Raw genomic sequence first — 17,323 nt, forward strand, 5'->3', positions numbered from 1 at the left:
GCTACTCTATATCCGCATCTGGGTCGCTTAGAGTCAAAGTCATAGAATAGTACAGCACAGAAATAGGCCCTTCAGCCCATCTAGTCCATGCCGAACCATCTAAACTGCCTACTCCCATCGACCTGCACCTGGGCCATGGCCCTCCATAACCACCTGTGGCTGGCAGCTCAATCCACTCTCTCACACCCCTCTGAGTGAAGTAGTTTCCCCTCCTGTTCCCCTTAAACTTTTCACCTTTCACCCTTAGCCCATGACCTCAATCTAATCTCAGTGGGAAAAAACAGCTTGCATTTGACCTATCTATACCCCTCATAATTTTGTATGCAACTATCAAATCTCCTCTCAATCTTCTACGTTCTAAGGAATAAAATCTTCCATATTCCCTTATAACTCAGGTCCTCCAGATCCTGCAACATCCTTGTAAAATTTCTCTGTACTCCTTCAACCTTATTTACATCCTTCCTGTAGACAGGTGACCAAAACTGCACACAATACTCCAAATCAGGCCTCACCAACATCTTATACAACTTCAACATAGTGTCCCAAATCCTGTACTCAGTATTTTGATTTATGAAGGCATACGTGCCAAAAGCTTTCTTTACAGACCCTTTGATTTTCCAGTTTTTATTCCACTTACAAAGTATCTTCAAACCATGCCAAACGTGAAAAGGTTTTCATCCTCTCTTCAACAAGAGACCTATGAGACCCTCTGTCATCGCTGACCATCTGGTTTCCACTACTCTTGGGCCAAGTTCTTACCAATTCCCTCTGTCATAGCCATGTATCATGCTTATAGGCAGCTTCTCCCATCTCAGTCCTGATGAAGAGTTTGGACCCAAAATGTTCCTTTCCACCCCTCCCCCCACTACCACAGATGCTGCTTGAAGCACTGAGATCCTCCAGCACACTGGTTGTTGCTCCAGTACATCTGCTACTCTAGACCCCCTGTATCCGCAATCTCCCCGCAGGAGGACCTCACCTCTGCCTCTCCTCCTAGTCGGTGTCCAGCAGGTCGCAGTGCTTCCAGGTGCTGACGAAGGCCGTGGGGATCAGCGAGTACGGCACCGTGGTGATGCTGCTCCAGCTGTCCGAGGCCGGGTCATAGCAGTCGAGGCTCTTGCAGCGCTGCGTGCCGAAGTAGCCGCCCACCACGTACAGTTTGTTGCCCGAGGCGACGGCGTGGCAGCTCATACGCTTGGCAGTCATGTCGCCCACCCGGGTCCACTGGTTGGTGTCGCAGTCGAAGCGGTAGGCCGAGGCCGCCGTGAACTCCGTGTCACCGCCCATGATGAAGATCTGGCTGCCGAGCACGGCGGCGGCCGTGTAGCGCCAGGCCTGCGGGCAGGCGGCCGCCACCACCCACCGGTCATCAGCCGGGTCGTAGCACTGGACGGTGGGCGCCCGCTCCCGCCTTGGGCCCGCACCGCCGATGACGTAGAGGCGCAGCCGCGCGCTCACCACGGCAGCGTTGCTGACGCCGTCTCGCAGCGGCGCCGCCATAGCCCAGGCGTTGGTGGTCGGCTCGTAGCGCTCCACCTGCTTGAGCGAGACAGATGGTGAGGCCGGGAAGACACCCACTACCGCGGTGTGACCGCCAACCGCGTACAGTGAGCCCAGCAGCTCGGCCGAGCCATGGCCAAAGCGCGCCACCAACATCGGCGCCGCCTTGCTCCATTCACCGGCCGCCGTGTCATAGACCCAGACATCTCGCGAGACACCGTTCTCGGAGCCACGCCCTCCACTGACGTAGACTTTGCACCCCACCGCGCAGGCGCTGAACTCCTTGCGCGGGCTGGGCAGCTCGGCCCGGGGCACGATGCGGCGGGCACGCTGATCCAGCTGGTAGATCTTGTCACACATGAAGGTGCGGCCGCCCAGGATCAGCAGCGTATGCCCGGCCCGGCGCGGGCGGGCACAGGGGCTGGCAGCTGCCCGCTGGTCACCCGGCAGCAGCCGCAGCCTTTGGCAGCGCCGGGCCTGGTCGACCAGCCGCATGCTCTGCTCGTCGCCCTCCACCAGCTGGTCGCGGGCCACCACCCGCTCGAGATAGCCGGAAGGCAGCAGCGCGAGCCGGACGTGGCGCAGTAGCCGGGGCAAGGCGGCACGGCGGACCTCAGTGTCGTGCTGCACCCACCTCATGAGGGCCCGGTGCACCACCCGCTCGTCATCTACCTCCAACTCATCGCAGGCTAGCAGTTCGGCTAGCTTGGCCTCAGGCAAGCCGCAGAAGTCCTCGCCATCGGCCGCCTCGGCACAGGCCTCAAAGTGGGCCAAGCACATGCGCCAGGCCTGCTGGTAGAGGCCCCGGCACTGGTGCGCGTCCGACAACAGCAGCAGCCGTAGGCAGTTGGCAGCCCGCAGGTTCTTTTCCAGGAACTCAGAGGCGGCTTCCCGCACGTCGTGGAACTGCAGCATGTCGCCGGTCTGCAGCAGCGACTCGGCGTTCTCCTCGCTGATGGCCAGCCGTGACGAGTAGGCGTAGTCGAGCAGCAGCTCCAGCACCTCAGGGTGGATGCTGTCGCGGAAGTCCACCTCACCGGCCGTGCTCTCCCGCAGGCCGCTGCTGAACATGGCCTCGAAGTAGCGGCTGCAGGCAGCCAGCACGGCCCGGTGGCAGAGGAAGGAGCGGCTGCCCGCCCGCAGGGTCACATCGGTGAAGAGGCGCTGTCTGCGCAGGCTGTCCAGCTGGCTGAGGACGCTGTCTGGGTGCGAGGCTTTGTGAAACAGTAGTGTGTTCATCGGACCCTGGCTGCGGGACTTGCGGTTCTCATGTTCGTTCACCGACATGTTCGGTCCTCGCACATTGGCTCTCAGGATCACACTGCAAAACAAAAAACACAGCTTTCAGATTAAGAGTCCATTAGCTCTGATAGAAACAAGAGTGCAGTGTGTTCAGGAAAGAATGCAAAACACACTTACTTATTTATCTTATTAAATAATCATCTAGGAATGCCATTAACAGCTTAATCAATATTAGGAATAGGTACCAGGGTAAATTAATCCTAGGAGTTTGAGTCAGAGTTAGCAACATTTATACATGGTCCTTGGATGGGAGTCAAAAGTTTAATCTCTTTTTTGTAACCGCAGCTTAATACTTCAATCAAGTTGTCTTGGAATAAAAGTTTGTTATCCAAGTCACACCTTCTTACTCTATTCAGAGAATTGTGAAACATTGATGTATGTGATTGCTCTACAAAGAGCACATAGTTAGCTTTCAGATCATAGCACTTCATCCAAAAATCCCCTTCCCTCTATCCAAACAGGCTGCCATCTAAACAGCAAACCACTGAATCAGAATCAGGTATAATATCTCCGGCGTATGTCATGAAATTTGTTGTCATGTGGCAGCAGCACAGTGCAATACATATTAATAAAAAAACTCTAAATTATAGTAAGTATGTATATGAAAGTTAAATAAATAGGGCAAAAAGAGAAAAAAAATGTAGTGAGGTTGTGTTCCTGGGTTCATTGCCCATTGATTGACAGAGGGGAAGAAGCTGTTCCTGAACCGTTGAGTGTGTGCCTCCTCCCCGATGGCAGCAATGAGAAGAGAGCGTGTCCTGGGTGATGGGGGCCCTCACTGAAGGATGCTGCTGTTTCAAGGCATCGCTCCTTGAAGATCTCCTGGATGGGTGGGGAGGTTAGTGCCCATGATGGAGCTGACTTGAGTTCACAACTTGCAAATTCCAGACAAGGGAGAAGCTAGGAAAGAAACTGCGGGGGAGGGGGGGCCTGTATTTTCTTTAGCCATGGGCGGGGGTGCTGGAAGGCTGGATGGCGGCTAATGTTCTGCTCTTATTCAAGGAAAGTCAGACTGATGGAGTGTATGGAATGACAGAAAGTGACAATAGAGAATGTGGTTGCGACACTGGCAGACACTTAGATACATGGGTATCATAGGATAGGTTTGACTACGTGCCACAGTAATTAGACTACCTCAATTACATAATTCGGTCAGCACGGATGAGTTGAGTTAAATGGCCTGGTTCCATGATGTATAACTATGACTATAATTCTAACGCGTGGGCTTGAAAATATTGCTGATTCATCTCCATTGCTGGGACAGTTGGCTGGAAGTTAATCTCCTGCAGCACTTTGGGTGTGCTTACTACATTACACCTTGAGGATTTCAAGAAGGTGGCTCACCGTTGCTTCTCCAGGGCAGACAGAGGTAGATGCTAACTTGTCAGAGGCAGTGAGAAATCATGATAAAATCTGAGCCACTGGGTTTAAACTCTCTCTCCTGATTGGTTATCATGGAAGGAGGTTAACACAAAGACGAGAAAACCTGCAGTTGCAGGAAATCCGAGCAACACGCACAAAATGCAGGAGGAACTCAGCAGGCCAGACAGCATCTACGGAAAAGAGTACAGCCAATGTTTCGGGCAAGACCCTTTAACAAGATACGGACGTAGTGTAGGTAGGGATTGGTGTTTGGGTGATTTTGATTTTCTTTTTAGCTGGTTCAGCACAACACTGTGGGCCAAATGGCCAATTCCTGTGCTGTACTGTTCTATGTTACATAAATTACATTAAATGTACACTGAATTTCCCAAAACTTGCATCTTCTCAATATCCAATGGTTTCCATTTGCATTAAACTCCCCAGCATTTCTTACCTGGTCAGTGATGTCAAAGGTGGTGACTGGTAGGAATTGAATACAAATCCACTGTATGATTTCTGTCATGTTGTTTTCACTATCCTAATAGCTTCTAAACTTTGCATACATTGACAAATGAGGAGAGCTCACATTCTTTGTTTAACAGAAAAATCTTGCTGCAAGGTGTAACCCCGCCTGGCACCAGCAAGCTAATTAAACAATATTTGAATTGATGAATATAAATGCCATCTCAGAAATATGCCTTCCAGTACTTTGAGATTGCTACACAATTCATTATGATCATTTTTGATATTCTACCTCCGTGCCAGTTTCCAGCTTCCTTCCATAACCCTCGGTTCTCTTTAATGTCCATGATTTTTTTTTATGAACACATCATAGGAGCCTCCAAAGCACGCTGGGTTAGAGAAATCCAGAAGTTCACCACCTCAGTGAAGAGAGTTCTCCACATCTCAAACTGAAACAACTTGCCCTTTTTAAAATAAACCTCTGCGCGTTGCAATCAGGGCTAACATCTCCCATCTGTCTAACCTTTCAAACTCTTTAAGAATTTTGTGAATTTTGCAATCTCCTCTCATTCCTTCAAAAGTACAATCACAGTCTACATACAAAAAAGGTTGAGAACCCCTGGTCTACATAACCTCTTCTTGTACAACAGTTCTTCCGCTCCCACTCCCTGGAACCAGTCTAGTGCAGCTTCACAGCACTCTTTCTATTCCTTTTTGTACAGGTCATACCTTCCCCAGAAGAGATCCTATTAATTCAGAAATCTGGCTAAGGTGACGTTAGGCTTGGGTGAGGTAGATTGTCTTGTAAGTTACTCCCTCTCTGTTCGTATTTGTTCATTCCTCAACTATCAGTGCATAGAATAATGAGAATGGCTCCAGGGGTAGGGTTTTGTTGTGTGTGTGGGATGTGAGACCACCAGTCTCCCAGTTGAACACATCTGCATCGTGTGCAAAAGCTGCAGCTCCAGGGAGAACATGTTAAGGAAGTGGAGCTGCAGCTCGATCACCTTCGACTCACACGGGAGAATCAGTTGGTGAGGGACAGGAGCTACAGGGAGGTGGTTACCCCTAGCTTGCAGGAGATGGGTAACCGGATGACTGTCAGGAGGAGGGGGGGGGAAATGCACAGCCAGGGCAGAGTACACCTGTGGCCACTTCCCTCAATACTAAGTGTATAACTACAGATACTATTGAGGAGGACGACCTACTGGGGGGAGCCACAGTGACTGGGTCTCTGGCACTGAGTCTGGTGCTGTGGCTCAGAACAGCAGAGAGGTGAAGGGGACTGCAGTGTTGATCGGAGATTCCATACTCAGGGTATCAGAGACAAGGTTCTGCGGGCACCCGGATGGTATGTTGCCTCCCTGGTGCCAGGATCAGGGATGTCTCAGATCATGTCCACAGCATTCTCAAGGGTGAGGGTGAGCAGCCAGAAGTCTTGGTGCATGTTTGCACCAATGACATAGGTAGGTCAGTTGAGGAGGTCACGAAGAGTGATTTTAGGGAGCTAGGTAGAATGCTGAGAAACAGGACCTCCAGGATTTCTGCCTTTGCCACATGCCAGTGAGGGTAATAACAGGACGATCTGGCAGGTGAATGCGTGGTTGGGGAACTAGTACAGGGGTCCTTATGTATATTTAAGACAGTGGTTGATAGATTCTTGATTGGTCAGGGCATGAAGGGATACAGGGGGAAGGCAGGAGATTGGGGCTGAGCGGGAGGATGGATTAGTCATGATAAAATGGCGGAGCAGACTCAATGGGCCAATTGATCTAATCCTGCTTCTACATCTTATGGTCTTATTTTCTAAATCTGAATCCGTGGCACCTACACCAATTTCTTGGCCACGTATTTAGCTGCCTGGTCATCCCATTTTTGCCCTCACTAGCATATTGCACAAGCAGCAATCAGATTACTACCCTGGAAGTTCTGCTTTTCAACTTTCTATCTAACTCCCTGTATTCTTGCTTCAGGACCTCCACACTTTTCCAACCTATGTTGTTAGTAACAATATGTACCATGACTTCTGGCTGCTCACCCACCCCCTGTAGAATGCTATGGACATGATCCGAGACATCCCTGACCCTGGCACCAAGAAGGCAAAATACCATCCATGTGTCTATTTCACATCCACAGATCCTCCTGTCTGCTCCTCTAACTATGGGATCCCATATCACCACTGTATCCCTCTTCTCTTCACTTCCTTCCTGAGCCACAGAGCCAATGTCAGTGCCAGAGACCCAGTCGCTGTAGCTTCCCCTGGTAGGTCATCCTCCCCAATAGTATCCAGAGTGATACACTTATTATTGAGGGGAAAGGAAACTCAGGTACTTTGCACTGGCTGTCTATTCCCCTTCCCTCTCCTGATAGTCACCTAAGTACCTGCCTCATGCAACTTAGGGGTGTCCACCTCCCTGTAGCTTTTATCTATCACCTCGTCTTTCTCCTGTATAACCCGAAGCTCATCGATCCGCACTCCAGTTCACTAACATAGTCTCTAAGGAGTTGAAGCTCAGTGCAGTTCATGTAGGTGTAGTTATCAGGGAGACTAGAGGTCTCCCAGAATTTCCATATCTCACACAGAAAACATGCCACTAACTCTGGACCCATTCTCAGTGCACTAGCTATGTATATATTAATAGACAAAGAAAGAGGGAAAAAGCTTACTATTTACCTACTTAGAACCTCCACCTGTGCTTGCTCAAGCCTGTTCTTGCAGAAGTCTGTTGAGCCAAAGCCTCCCACTCTAACACTGGCCCACTCAAACAATGGCCATTCCAAAAATAGCCACTCCACTTACATCTCACTTACTTTTATTAGTGATAAAACTTGCTATTTTCAAATCTCTCTCCTTCTCCCCCCTCTACCTCTCCCTCCCACTTTTTCCTCTCTCTCCCCCTTCCTCTCTCTCTCTCTCCCTCTCCCTCCCTCTCTGCCTCCCTCCCACCCCACCCCCCTCTGGTTACACCCTCCCGCCCTCATTCCAAAGATGTACCGGTTAGTAGGTTAATTGGTCATTGTAAATTGTCCTGTGGCTAGGCTAGGTTTAAATAGGTTGGTGGCTGGGCAGTATATCTCTAAATAAATAATAAATAAATATAGACAAGTTGTCCCCAGGTAACAAGCCAGTTCTGTTTTTACAGACATCGATAAGTCAGACAATAAACAAGAATCATTTGATAAGGTAACCACATCACCACATTATTGTAATGAATGGCAATAAAAACATAGAAGACTCTGATTTGAAGGAATTACCAATAGCGGAGAGGAAAAACAAGTGTTCCCAGTTTTTGAAACTTAATGTTATTATAGGAGCATATTCATATGTAGAGGTATCCACAAGTCAATGTCCATAAAATCCGTAATTTCTTCATAAGACCACTCATAAATGTATTTTTGTTGAGAAAAGGCTTCTTGAAGTGGGAATGTATAGATAGGCATGTTGAGCACAGAAGCATTCATGTGTTGGGCCAAGCAGCCTGTTTATATGTTGTACAGGTTCAGTAATGTTAGGCTAAGAATTTGCCTGATGTTGATAAATTACAAGTTCATCCTTTTCTTCTGTATAGAAGGAAAAGACTTAGATAGGTAGATACTTCATTGATCTCAAAAGAAATTACAGTATCACAGGAGCATTACAAGTGCACAGATATACAAATATTATTAGAGAAGTAAGAAAGAATTAAAAAAAATTCCCTCAAACAGTCTAACATGAGGAAGTCATCACTTCCCCAGCTACAGGTTGATTCATTATGGAGCCTAATGGCCGAGGGTAAGAATGACCTCATATAGCGCTCTTTGGAGCAGCACAGAATGCACAAAATTGGCATCTCACAGACGTAGTTTCACTAGTTTCAAAGACTATCATATCTTTACAAGCACATTCCTGCAGTGTACTGAGCCTTAACGTCCATAATATCAAGAATAACTAAGCTTCTAACAAAATAAATATCTTGTTGAAACTCAAAGATATTAAACACTTTGTAAATGCTCATTTTATCTGTCATGTAATAAGGTAAGCATTATTTTATTTAGTACTTAAATGTATAATCACCACCCAGCAGCCTTCTGCCAAGACAAGGCTAGGCAGATTTCAGAATCTAGGTTACATCAAAAATGTGCAAATGGCATAAAGCCAGAATTCAATTATTGGAAGCATGTATTTTAAGTGCTGGAAAAACATGCAATCTGACAAAGTTTGCAATCATAAAAGAAGACCGAGAAATTCCCCATTATGAAAGATAAATATGATAGATTACAGTCATAGTCTATACTCTTCCGTCCTGCAATTCTGTTTAAATGACCCGGCAACAAAGTAATGCTGTCATTCCTTCAACTACAAAGAATAAAATATTTATGGTACATAAAAACTTTACTTCACCATGGACAGTCCCAAGCCCGGCTGCAAAAAGAGGTTTGAGCACGGGGCTAGCAACCCCATCCGATAAAAGCTCAGAGCTACAGAAACGTCAATAGAAGCTCTGAACACCTCATCCCTGGGAGAGGAACATAGAACAGTACAGCGCATTACAGGCCCTTCGGCCCACAATGTTGTGTTGACCCTCAAACCCTGCCTCCCATATAACCCCCCACCTTAAATTCCTCCATATACCTGTCTAGTAGTCTCTTAAACTTCACAAGTGTATCTGCCTCCACCACTGACTCAGGCAGTGCATTCCACGCACCAACCACTCTCTGAGTAAAAAACCTTCCACTAATATCCCCCTTGAACTTCCCACCCCTTACCTTAAGGTCATGTCCTCTTGTATTGAGCAGTGGTGCCCTGGGGAAGAGGTGCTGGCTGTCCACTCTATCTATTCCTCTTATTATCTTCACCCAGAAGACGCACTACACCTGCGGGAACTTGGAAGACTGACCAAGGACAGAGGACTTTTGTTAGATGCTGTCGGCGGCCTATGCCCCAGTAGCTGTGTTGGACTTAACACAAGACATTAAGAAATCCAAAATATTAAAGGAGCAGAGGTGGGTAACTGATGCACACAGCTGTGACACGGCTGGATAGAGCGGGATGATAACACAAACTGAGCCAGATGGTACCGTTCGACAAGCTGCAATACGGTGGAGAACTGCCAGCCGACTGCAGCACTTCAGTGAGTTTGATCGTGGCTTCCACACCTGCCCATTTCAGTTTGAAATGGCCTGGAGGTTAGACAGATGGATGCATATCTCACCTCCCATTCTCCCGAGCTGAGTGCTGAATGCCCTTCACGTCTGCCCCCAGCTATGCGCCAGAGAGGGCAGGTGTGTGTAAGGCCATCCTATTAGGGTGACCTATCGTGAATGATTTGTACAAACTACCGATGCAGGATTTATATATTTTTTGTGAAGTTTTAATTTCTTACTTGAATGTTTTGCCTGTGTAATTTTTAAAAATCATTTTAAATCCAGTTGATTAAATCCATTGAGTCCTGATGAAGGGTCTTGACTCGAAATGTCAAAGTTCAAAGTAAATTTATTATCAAAGTGCATATACGTCACCATATACAACCCTGAGATTCATTTTCTTGTGGTCATACTCAATAGTAAAATAATAACCATAATGGAATCAATGAAAGACTGCACCCACTTGGGTTTCAACTAGTGTGCAAAAGACATCACACTGTGCAAATACAAAAAGAAATAAATAATAATAATGATAAATAAGAAGTAAATATTGAGAACATGAGACGAACACTCCTTGAAAGTGAGTCCATTGGTTGGAGGAACAGATCACTTATGGAGCAAGTTAAGTTTTCCCCTTATGGTTGAGGGGCAATAACTGTTCCTGAACCTGGTGGTGAGAGTTCTCAGGCTGTCGTACCTTCTTCCTGATGGCAGCAGTGTAAGGAGAGCTTGACCTGGATGGTAGGGGTCCCTGATGATGGATGCTGCTTCCCTGCGACAACGCTTTGCGTAGATGTGCTGAATAGTTAGGAGGGCTCTACCCATGATAGACTGTGCTGTATCCACTACTTTTTGTAGAATTTTCCATTCAAATACATTCCTGTTTCCATACCGGGTTGTGATGCAGCCAGCCTATATACTCTCCATTACACATCTATAGAAGTTTGTCAGAGTTTTTGATATCATGCTGAATCTTCTCAAACTTCTAAAGAAGTAGAGGTGCTGCTTATTCTGTCAACTTATTAAATGTCAACTATTCATTCTTTTCCATAGGTGCTGCCTGACCTGCTGAATTCCTTCAGCATCTCCGGATTTGCAGCATCTGCAGAATCTCTTGTGTTTATAAATCGAGTTCAGCAATTTTTCATTATCTGAAACTATTGCTATCATGGAAAATAAAAACTGAAAGTACCAGACACCTGAAATCTTAAAAAGCTGGAAATACTCAGCAGGTCAGGTGGGACCCATAGAAAGATAAACAGATTTAATGTTTTGGTCTGAGATCATAAAAACTGGGAAAGAAAGAAAACAAGTTAGTTCAAAGTAGCAAAGAAAATTGAGGAGGATTGTTAAAACAAATGGAATTTCTCTGATTATTCTTAACTGCCCACCCTTTCAATTAGATTTGGCTACAAGAGACGAATTCTGCAACTCCTGATATTAATATCACTGTTCCCTCTAAGCTGCACGGATATGTGGTCATGCAATGACAGAAATGCTCCCGTGCACATAGCCTTTGTTGCTGCGCAGCTGGAATTGGACATAGCTAGTACAAAATTGTGAAAAGTGAAAGATTTTCTTTGTTGTTATGTATTTCACTATACCCTTCAATTCATAAATAAAATCAAAAGTATACAATTTTTCAGTTTAAATTCTAAATATTAATAGTATGCATATTACAAACAAAGCATTTAAAGTGCTGTGCAATTTTCTGGCCACGTAAAAATTTCCTGCTCAGAGTAATGGTTTGGCTGCACAGCTGTACAAAATACGTAGATTAATACTCTCACTTTTTTCAATGCCAATAAGAAATGCAAGAATCCTCCCTGAATTTGTCCTCCCTTCTCAGCTACAAGGCCAAGGATCACCAAAATGATCTAGAAAGATCAATTCACTTTAACACCACATCAGGGATTGAACAATAGTGTGGCAATAGATGCACTGAGCTCAGTACAGCGTACAACCTGAGAAATTAAGCCCTTGAGTTACAAATTGCTAAGCTAATGCTCAGTGGAATTTACATTTCACTGCCAAATGCTTGTCATGCACTGATGCACCAATTACTGCACAATAATAATACAGTACAGCACAGGAAGAGGCCCTTCAGCCCAAAATGTTGTGCTGAACCTGAAAAAACACCCAAACACTAACCCTCCTACCTACACAATCTCTAATTTCCTCCATCTTCCTTACATCCAACTGCCTATCCAAATGTCTCATAAAAGCCTCAAATGCATCCAACTGCCTATCCAAATGTCTCTTAAAAGCCTCTACCACCATACCAGGCAGCGCATTCCAGGCAACCACCACTCTTTGAGTTAAAAACTTACCCCTCACATCCCCTTTGAACTTACCCCGTCTCACCTTCAATGCATGGCCCTTTGGTATTAGACACTTCAGCCCTGGAAAACAGATACTCCCTGTCTACTTTATCTCTGTCTTTCATAATCTTCTAAACCTCTGTCAGATCTCGCCCCAGCCTTCGGCACTCCAGAGGAAACAACCCAAGTTTATCTAGCCTCTCATGATAGCACATGCACTCTAAACCAGGCAGCATCCTGGTTTAATAAGAGGTTAATTTTCTGTAACTTGTACATTATAAACTAAATCGTATAGACAGCAGACCCAAGCCTGACCCAGAAAAACTGTCAAATTTAAAGACAAAGGAATTCTTATTTTTTTAGTACACCAGGAAAACATAGGAAGCTCCTGGCCCAAAACTCCACTAGGACCTCTTTATTCCAGACCAGGCATTGCAGCCAATTATTTAGTTTATCCTCAGTCTTGCAAAACTGTATCTGCACTTATTGGTCATTTTGAGTTTCTAGTCATATTAATGTAAATGCTTACTGACTGCCATCTACTTTAGATAACTATCAGCAAGAATTTAATCTAGATAAATGATTTTAGGTATTCGTTCCAGCATCAACATGTTACTGAAGTGATGGCAGGCAGAGAGACAAGTCAAAACACTAGTAAATGCAATATATTTCCATGCCACACAAGTACCACCACAGAATGTTAATTACAGTGGAGTTTATGACAGCGAACCAAGTATAATCAGCACAAGTTAAACCAGTAGTAACAATTTATTTGCCAACTCTGGAATCCTACTTAAATTTAAGGCATAGGAGGCTGCTGTGCACCCACCTGGCCCACTGAGGCCGCCTTGTGCAATTCAGACGATTCCACCACGTCTCTTGTTTCAAAGTTTCAAAGATATATGTAATGTCAGAGAAGTGTATACAAATATACACCGTGAAATTGTTTAAGTAACTTCACGTGTAACTACAAAAACTGCTCATGCAGGTACTCTTGCAATGTGATGAGGGGTTTTTGGCTTGGGCAGTGAATTCCGGAACCTGGCCTCTCACAGGGTGAAAAAGTGTTGGGAGGTACTTGACTCTTAGGTCTCACTCCACCAGGTTCAGGAATAGTTATTACCCTTCAACCATCAGGCTCCTGAACCGGCGTGGATAACTTCACTCACCTCAACACTCAACTGATTCCACAACCTATAGACTCATGTTCAAGGACTCTACAACTCAATATAGTCAAATTATTTTATTATTATTATTATTATTAGTGCCTCCCCTTTAATGACTTTCATCAAGTGTACATTCATATTTTAAGACATGCTGGAGGCACTTATGTAAACGTGGCAGTCACTATGGCGGGGATCTGGCCTTGAGATTTATATATCTCCACATATCCCCTCCATCACCCAGTTCATGCTCGTTTCCTGATGCTGTCATCAGAAAAGATACAGGAGTCTCAGGACTCGCACTACAAGGTTCAGGAACAGTTACTACCCGTCAACCATCAGGCTTGTGAACCAAAGGTGATAACTTCACTTGCCCCATCAGTGAAACGTTCCCACAATCTATGGACTCACTTTCAAGGACTCTCCATCTCATGATCTCAATATTTACTGCTTATTTATTATTATTCTTTCTTTATTATTTTGACAGTTTGTTGTCTTCTGCACTCTGAACACCCAAGTTGGGAGGTCTTTCATTGATTCTGTTATGGTAATTATTTTATCATGGATTTATTGAGTATGCCTGCAGGAAAATGAATCTCAGGGTTGTATATGGTGACTTTGATAATAAATTTACTTTGAACTTCTATTCCTTTTAGGTCAAAATAAATCATAAACAGGGTTACTTTTTTATTATAAGCAACACACACAAAATGCTGGAGGAACTCAGCAGGCCAGGCAGCATCTATAGAAAAGTGTAAACAGCTGATGAGTCCTCTTCATGGGTCTTGATGAAGGGTCTCAGCCCGAAGCGTCAACTGTTTACTTTTTTCCATAGATGTTGCCTAGCCTGCTGAGTTCCTCCAGCATTTCGCACGCGTTGCTAGGATTCCCAGCACCGGCAGATTTTCTCGTCTTTATGTTTATTTTTCAAAATCCATTTTGCTGAAATCATTCTTGGAGGGTGCAAGGTGGAAGTTGTAAAATGGAGCAAATGCTGAAGCTAAATGAGAAATGAATGTGAAGTCATAAAACACTGCAAGATTCCCGCTCCCGTTCCTTATGTAAAAGTGTTGCCTGATGTACTTCATAAGCCATAAAATGTCTCTGCTGGGCTCAGGCAACCTGAAATGTTAACTCTATTTCTCTTCTCACAGATGTGGTCTGACAGTGCTGAATATTTCCAGTCTTTTCTGTTTTCATTTTTAATGTCCTGCATCTGCAGTTTTCTTTTGATTATTCCTGCTGATTAGTTGATTTTGATCAGGGCAGCAGCACATGTGCCAGACTTGGCCCCAGAACACAGGAGGGTAAAAAAAAAACACACTGGCCTGATTTGTTGCGATGGGTTACCAGAAAGTGCAAAAAGAGTCAAGGTTGCTTAACACGAGGAAATGTGCAGATGCTGGAATTTCAAGTAACACACATAAAAGTTGCTGGTGAACGCAGCAGGCCAGGCAGCATCTATAGGAAGAGGTACAGTTGACATTTCGAGCTGAGACCCTTCATCAGGACTAACTCAAGAGATCTCTTACTAGCTCGAAGGGTCTCGGCCCGAAACGTCGACTGCACCTCTTCCTAGAGATGCTGCCTGGCCTGCTGCGTTCACCAGCAACTTTTATGTGTGTTGCAAGGTTGCTTAATGTTGTTCTCCGGTACAGAGTGTAAAGGAGAATGAAATGAGTGCTAATCCAGATCCAATACAGCATTAAAAAACACTATAAGCATAAAGCACACATTTAAAAACATACAATAAATATAAATATATACAGCAATTCTATAAAACACAATGTACAAGTAACTGTTGAGTGTGGTTTATGTACCTGAGGTTAGCTTTTACACATAGACTGATAGTCTGTACGTAAAGTGACACTAGGTGCAGGAGTATCTGAACACAAGCTGACTCTGACAGGCAGATGTTCCCAACCTTTTTTATGCCATGAACCCCTACCATTAACCCAGGGGTTTGTGGACCCCAGGTTGGGAACCCCTGTGATAGGAAATGATAAAGTGACACTTGTCCAGAAGAACTCTTCTCAGAGGGCAGATGAAAACACAGTAGGACAGCGACTGTGTCAGTGTAGGTATGAGGGGTGGAGTGTAAGTGTAATGTGGCTGTGCATGGGGGAAGGGATGAAGGCTGCTGAGGGGCCATGGAGAGGAGCAGCTGATGCGGATGTAATGGTGGTGGGTTGAGTTAATGGGTAGAGGTGTTGATCAGCCTGGTGGAAATTTTGGGGGAAGTAACTGTGAGTCTAGTGGGCCTGGCGTAGCCTCTTCCATGATGAGAGCGGACAAACGAGCAAATACAAAAAGGATTGGATTCAGTTGTGATATCTGCCTCTGGCAACATTGTCAAGCCACTATTCACAGCGAAGTCCAAACCTCTAAAAGCTCAAGGTGGAGGAGCAACACCTTATATTCCATCTGTGTACCCTCCAGTCTGAGGGCATGAACGTTGATTTCTCCTTCTGGTGAACAAACTCCCCTCCCTCATCCCCTCTAATTGTCCACTTCTTCTCATTTACTTATCACATGTATATCAAACCACACAGTGAAGTGCATCGTTTGCGTTAACACCAACACACCCAACGACGTGCTTGGGGCAGCCGCATAAAAACACAAGCAACAGCAACAACAACAAAGCAAAGACCCCTTCCACCCTCCCCATGCAACCACTTACACACACAGACAATCCTCCAATTTGGAAATGTGGCCGCAAAACTAAGTCCCCACGGGGTAGAAAATGGCTGCCGCCCTGTAGCAGACAGCAGGTCTATACACTGGCCTTCCCTGTGCTTGCTCGTAAATACGGGCTGGGCGGACCTCTACTATTATAGGTCACAAATCCTATGTATCAGAATATATATATCCATTTAGCGATACATTGTGGAATAGGCCCTTCCTGCCCTTCGAGCCACACCACCCAGCAACCCCTGACAAACCCAATTTAGCCCTAACCTCATCACGGGACAATTTGCAATGACCAATTGATCTATCCGGTACATCTTTGGACTGTGGGAGAAAACCAGAGCACCTGGGGAAAACCCCCGCATTCCACAGGGAGTACGTACAGAGACTCCTAACAGATGACGCTTGGACTGAACTCTGAACCCCAACGGCCTGGGCTGTAATAGCGTAGCGCTAATCACTACGTTACCATGGCACCTAGAAACACAACACAAGTGAGTAAAAAGTTAAATTTGTGTCACAATGGAGTTCCGAACAAGGAACAACTATAAACACAAGAGATTCTGCAGATGCTGGAAATCCAGAGCAACACACACAAAATGCCAGAGGAACTCAGCAAGACAGGCAGCATCCAAGGAAATGAATGAACAGTTGACATTTCGAGCCGAGACCCTTCATCAGGACTGGAAATGAAGGGGGCAAGACACCAGAATAACAAGAGCAGGAGTACTAGCTAGAAGGTGATATGAAAAGCCAGGTGGGTGGGAAAGTCAAAGGGCTTGAGGAGATAAGAGAGAAGAGTAGACCATGTGAGAAAGGGAAGAAGGAGGAGCACCCGGAGAGGAAGGAGTAAATAAGATGCTGAGAGGTGATACGTGGAAGAGGTAAAGTTCTGAAGGGTGACAACTACCTAGTCAATCTTGTTGAGTTCTTTTGACTGGACTCATGTTTGTCCTTGCCTATATCAGTGCTCTCAGCAACAAAATGATTGATGGCATATCCCCCTCTCTCTGTCTACTGTCCTAGGACAATAAGCCAATTGTACAATCACCACCATCCTGTCTGAGTCACACCACTATTTAAGAAATAAAGTTGCAGATCTCAATTAAAGTAAATTCAAACTGTGGTCACGGACAAAAGCGGGTACAGTATGTAGGGTGCCCAATTTCTGGACACTAAACTAGTTTCAAAGAGACCATGTTCAGGTGGTGCTATTCCACACCTAACACTCTGGAGTAGAACTTGTAATGCTTATCTGAGATTGGGCTCTTTGGACATCCTTTGAATGTATCTCAGCCCAATTCCAGAACTCAGCACCATACCGAACAAAAATTGACCGCTCTTACCAAGTCAACTTGGCAACTTTGAAGAATCTATGGACTTAGGCCACAAGATCCCTCT

The 17,323-nt window shown here is 45.5% G+C and overlaps 1 protein-coding gene across 2 annotated transcripts in view; it reads right to left on the minus strand.

Annotated features, from left to right (window-relative positions):
• The window catches only part of LOC134356003 (kelch-like protein 25), a 56,417-nt gene that overhangs the window by 24,867 nt on the left and 14,227 nt on the right, over positions 1-17,323 (minus strand). Inside the window, exons 1-2 of one of the 2 annotated variants that reach the window (XM_063066552.1) lie at positions 9,373-9,485; positions 980-2,821 (exon numbers count right to left, since the gene is read on the minus strand). In XM_063066552.1, coding sequence (XP_062922622.1) covers positions 994-2,821; positions 9,373-9,383 — 1,839 coding nt within the window. In that variant the 5' untranslated portion in view covers positions 9,384-9,485 and the 3' untranslated portion in view covers positions 980-993. Of the gene's footprint in view, positions 1-979; positions 2,822-9,372; positions 9,486-17,323 lie in introns of those variants that run through there. The other variant, XR_010020254.1, reaches the window with a different exon arrangement.

Source organism: Mobula hypostoma, chromosome 13 (genome assembly GCF_963921235.1).
Source record: "Mobula hypostoma chromosome 13, sMobHyp1.1, whole genome shotgun sequence".
NCBI classification, from domain to species: Eukaryota; Metazoa; Chordata; class Chondrichthyes; order Myliobatiformes; family Myliobatidae; genus Mobula; species Mobula hypostoma.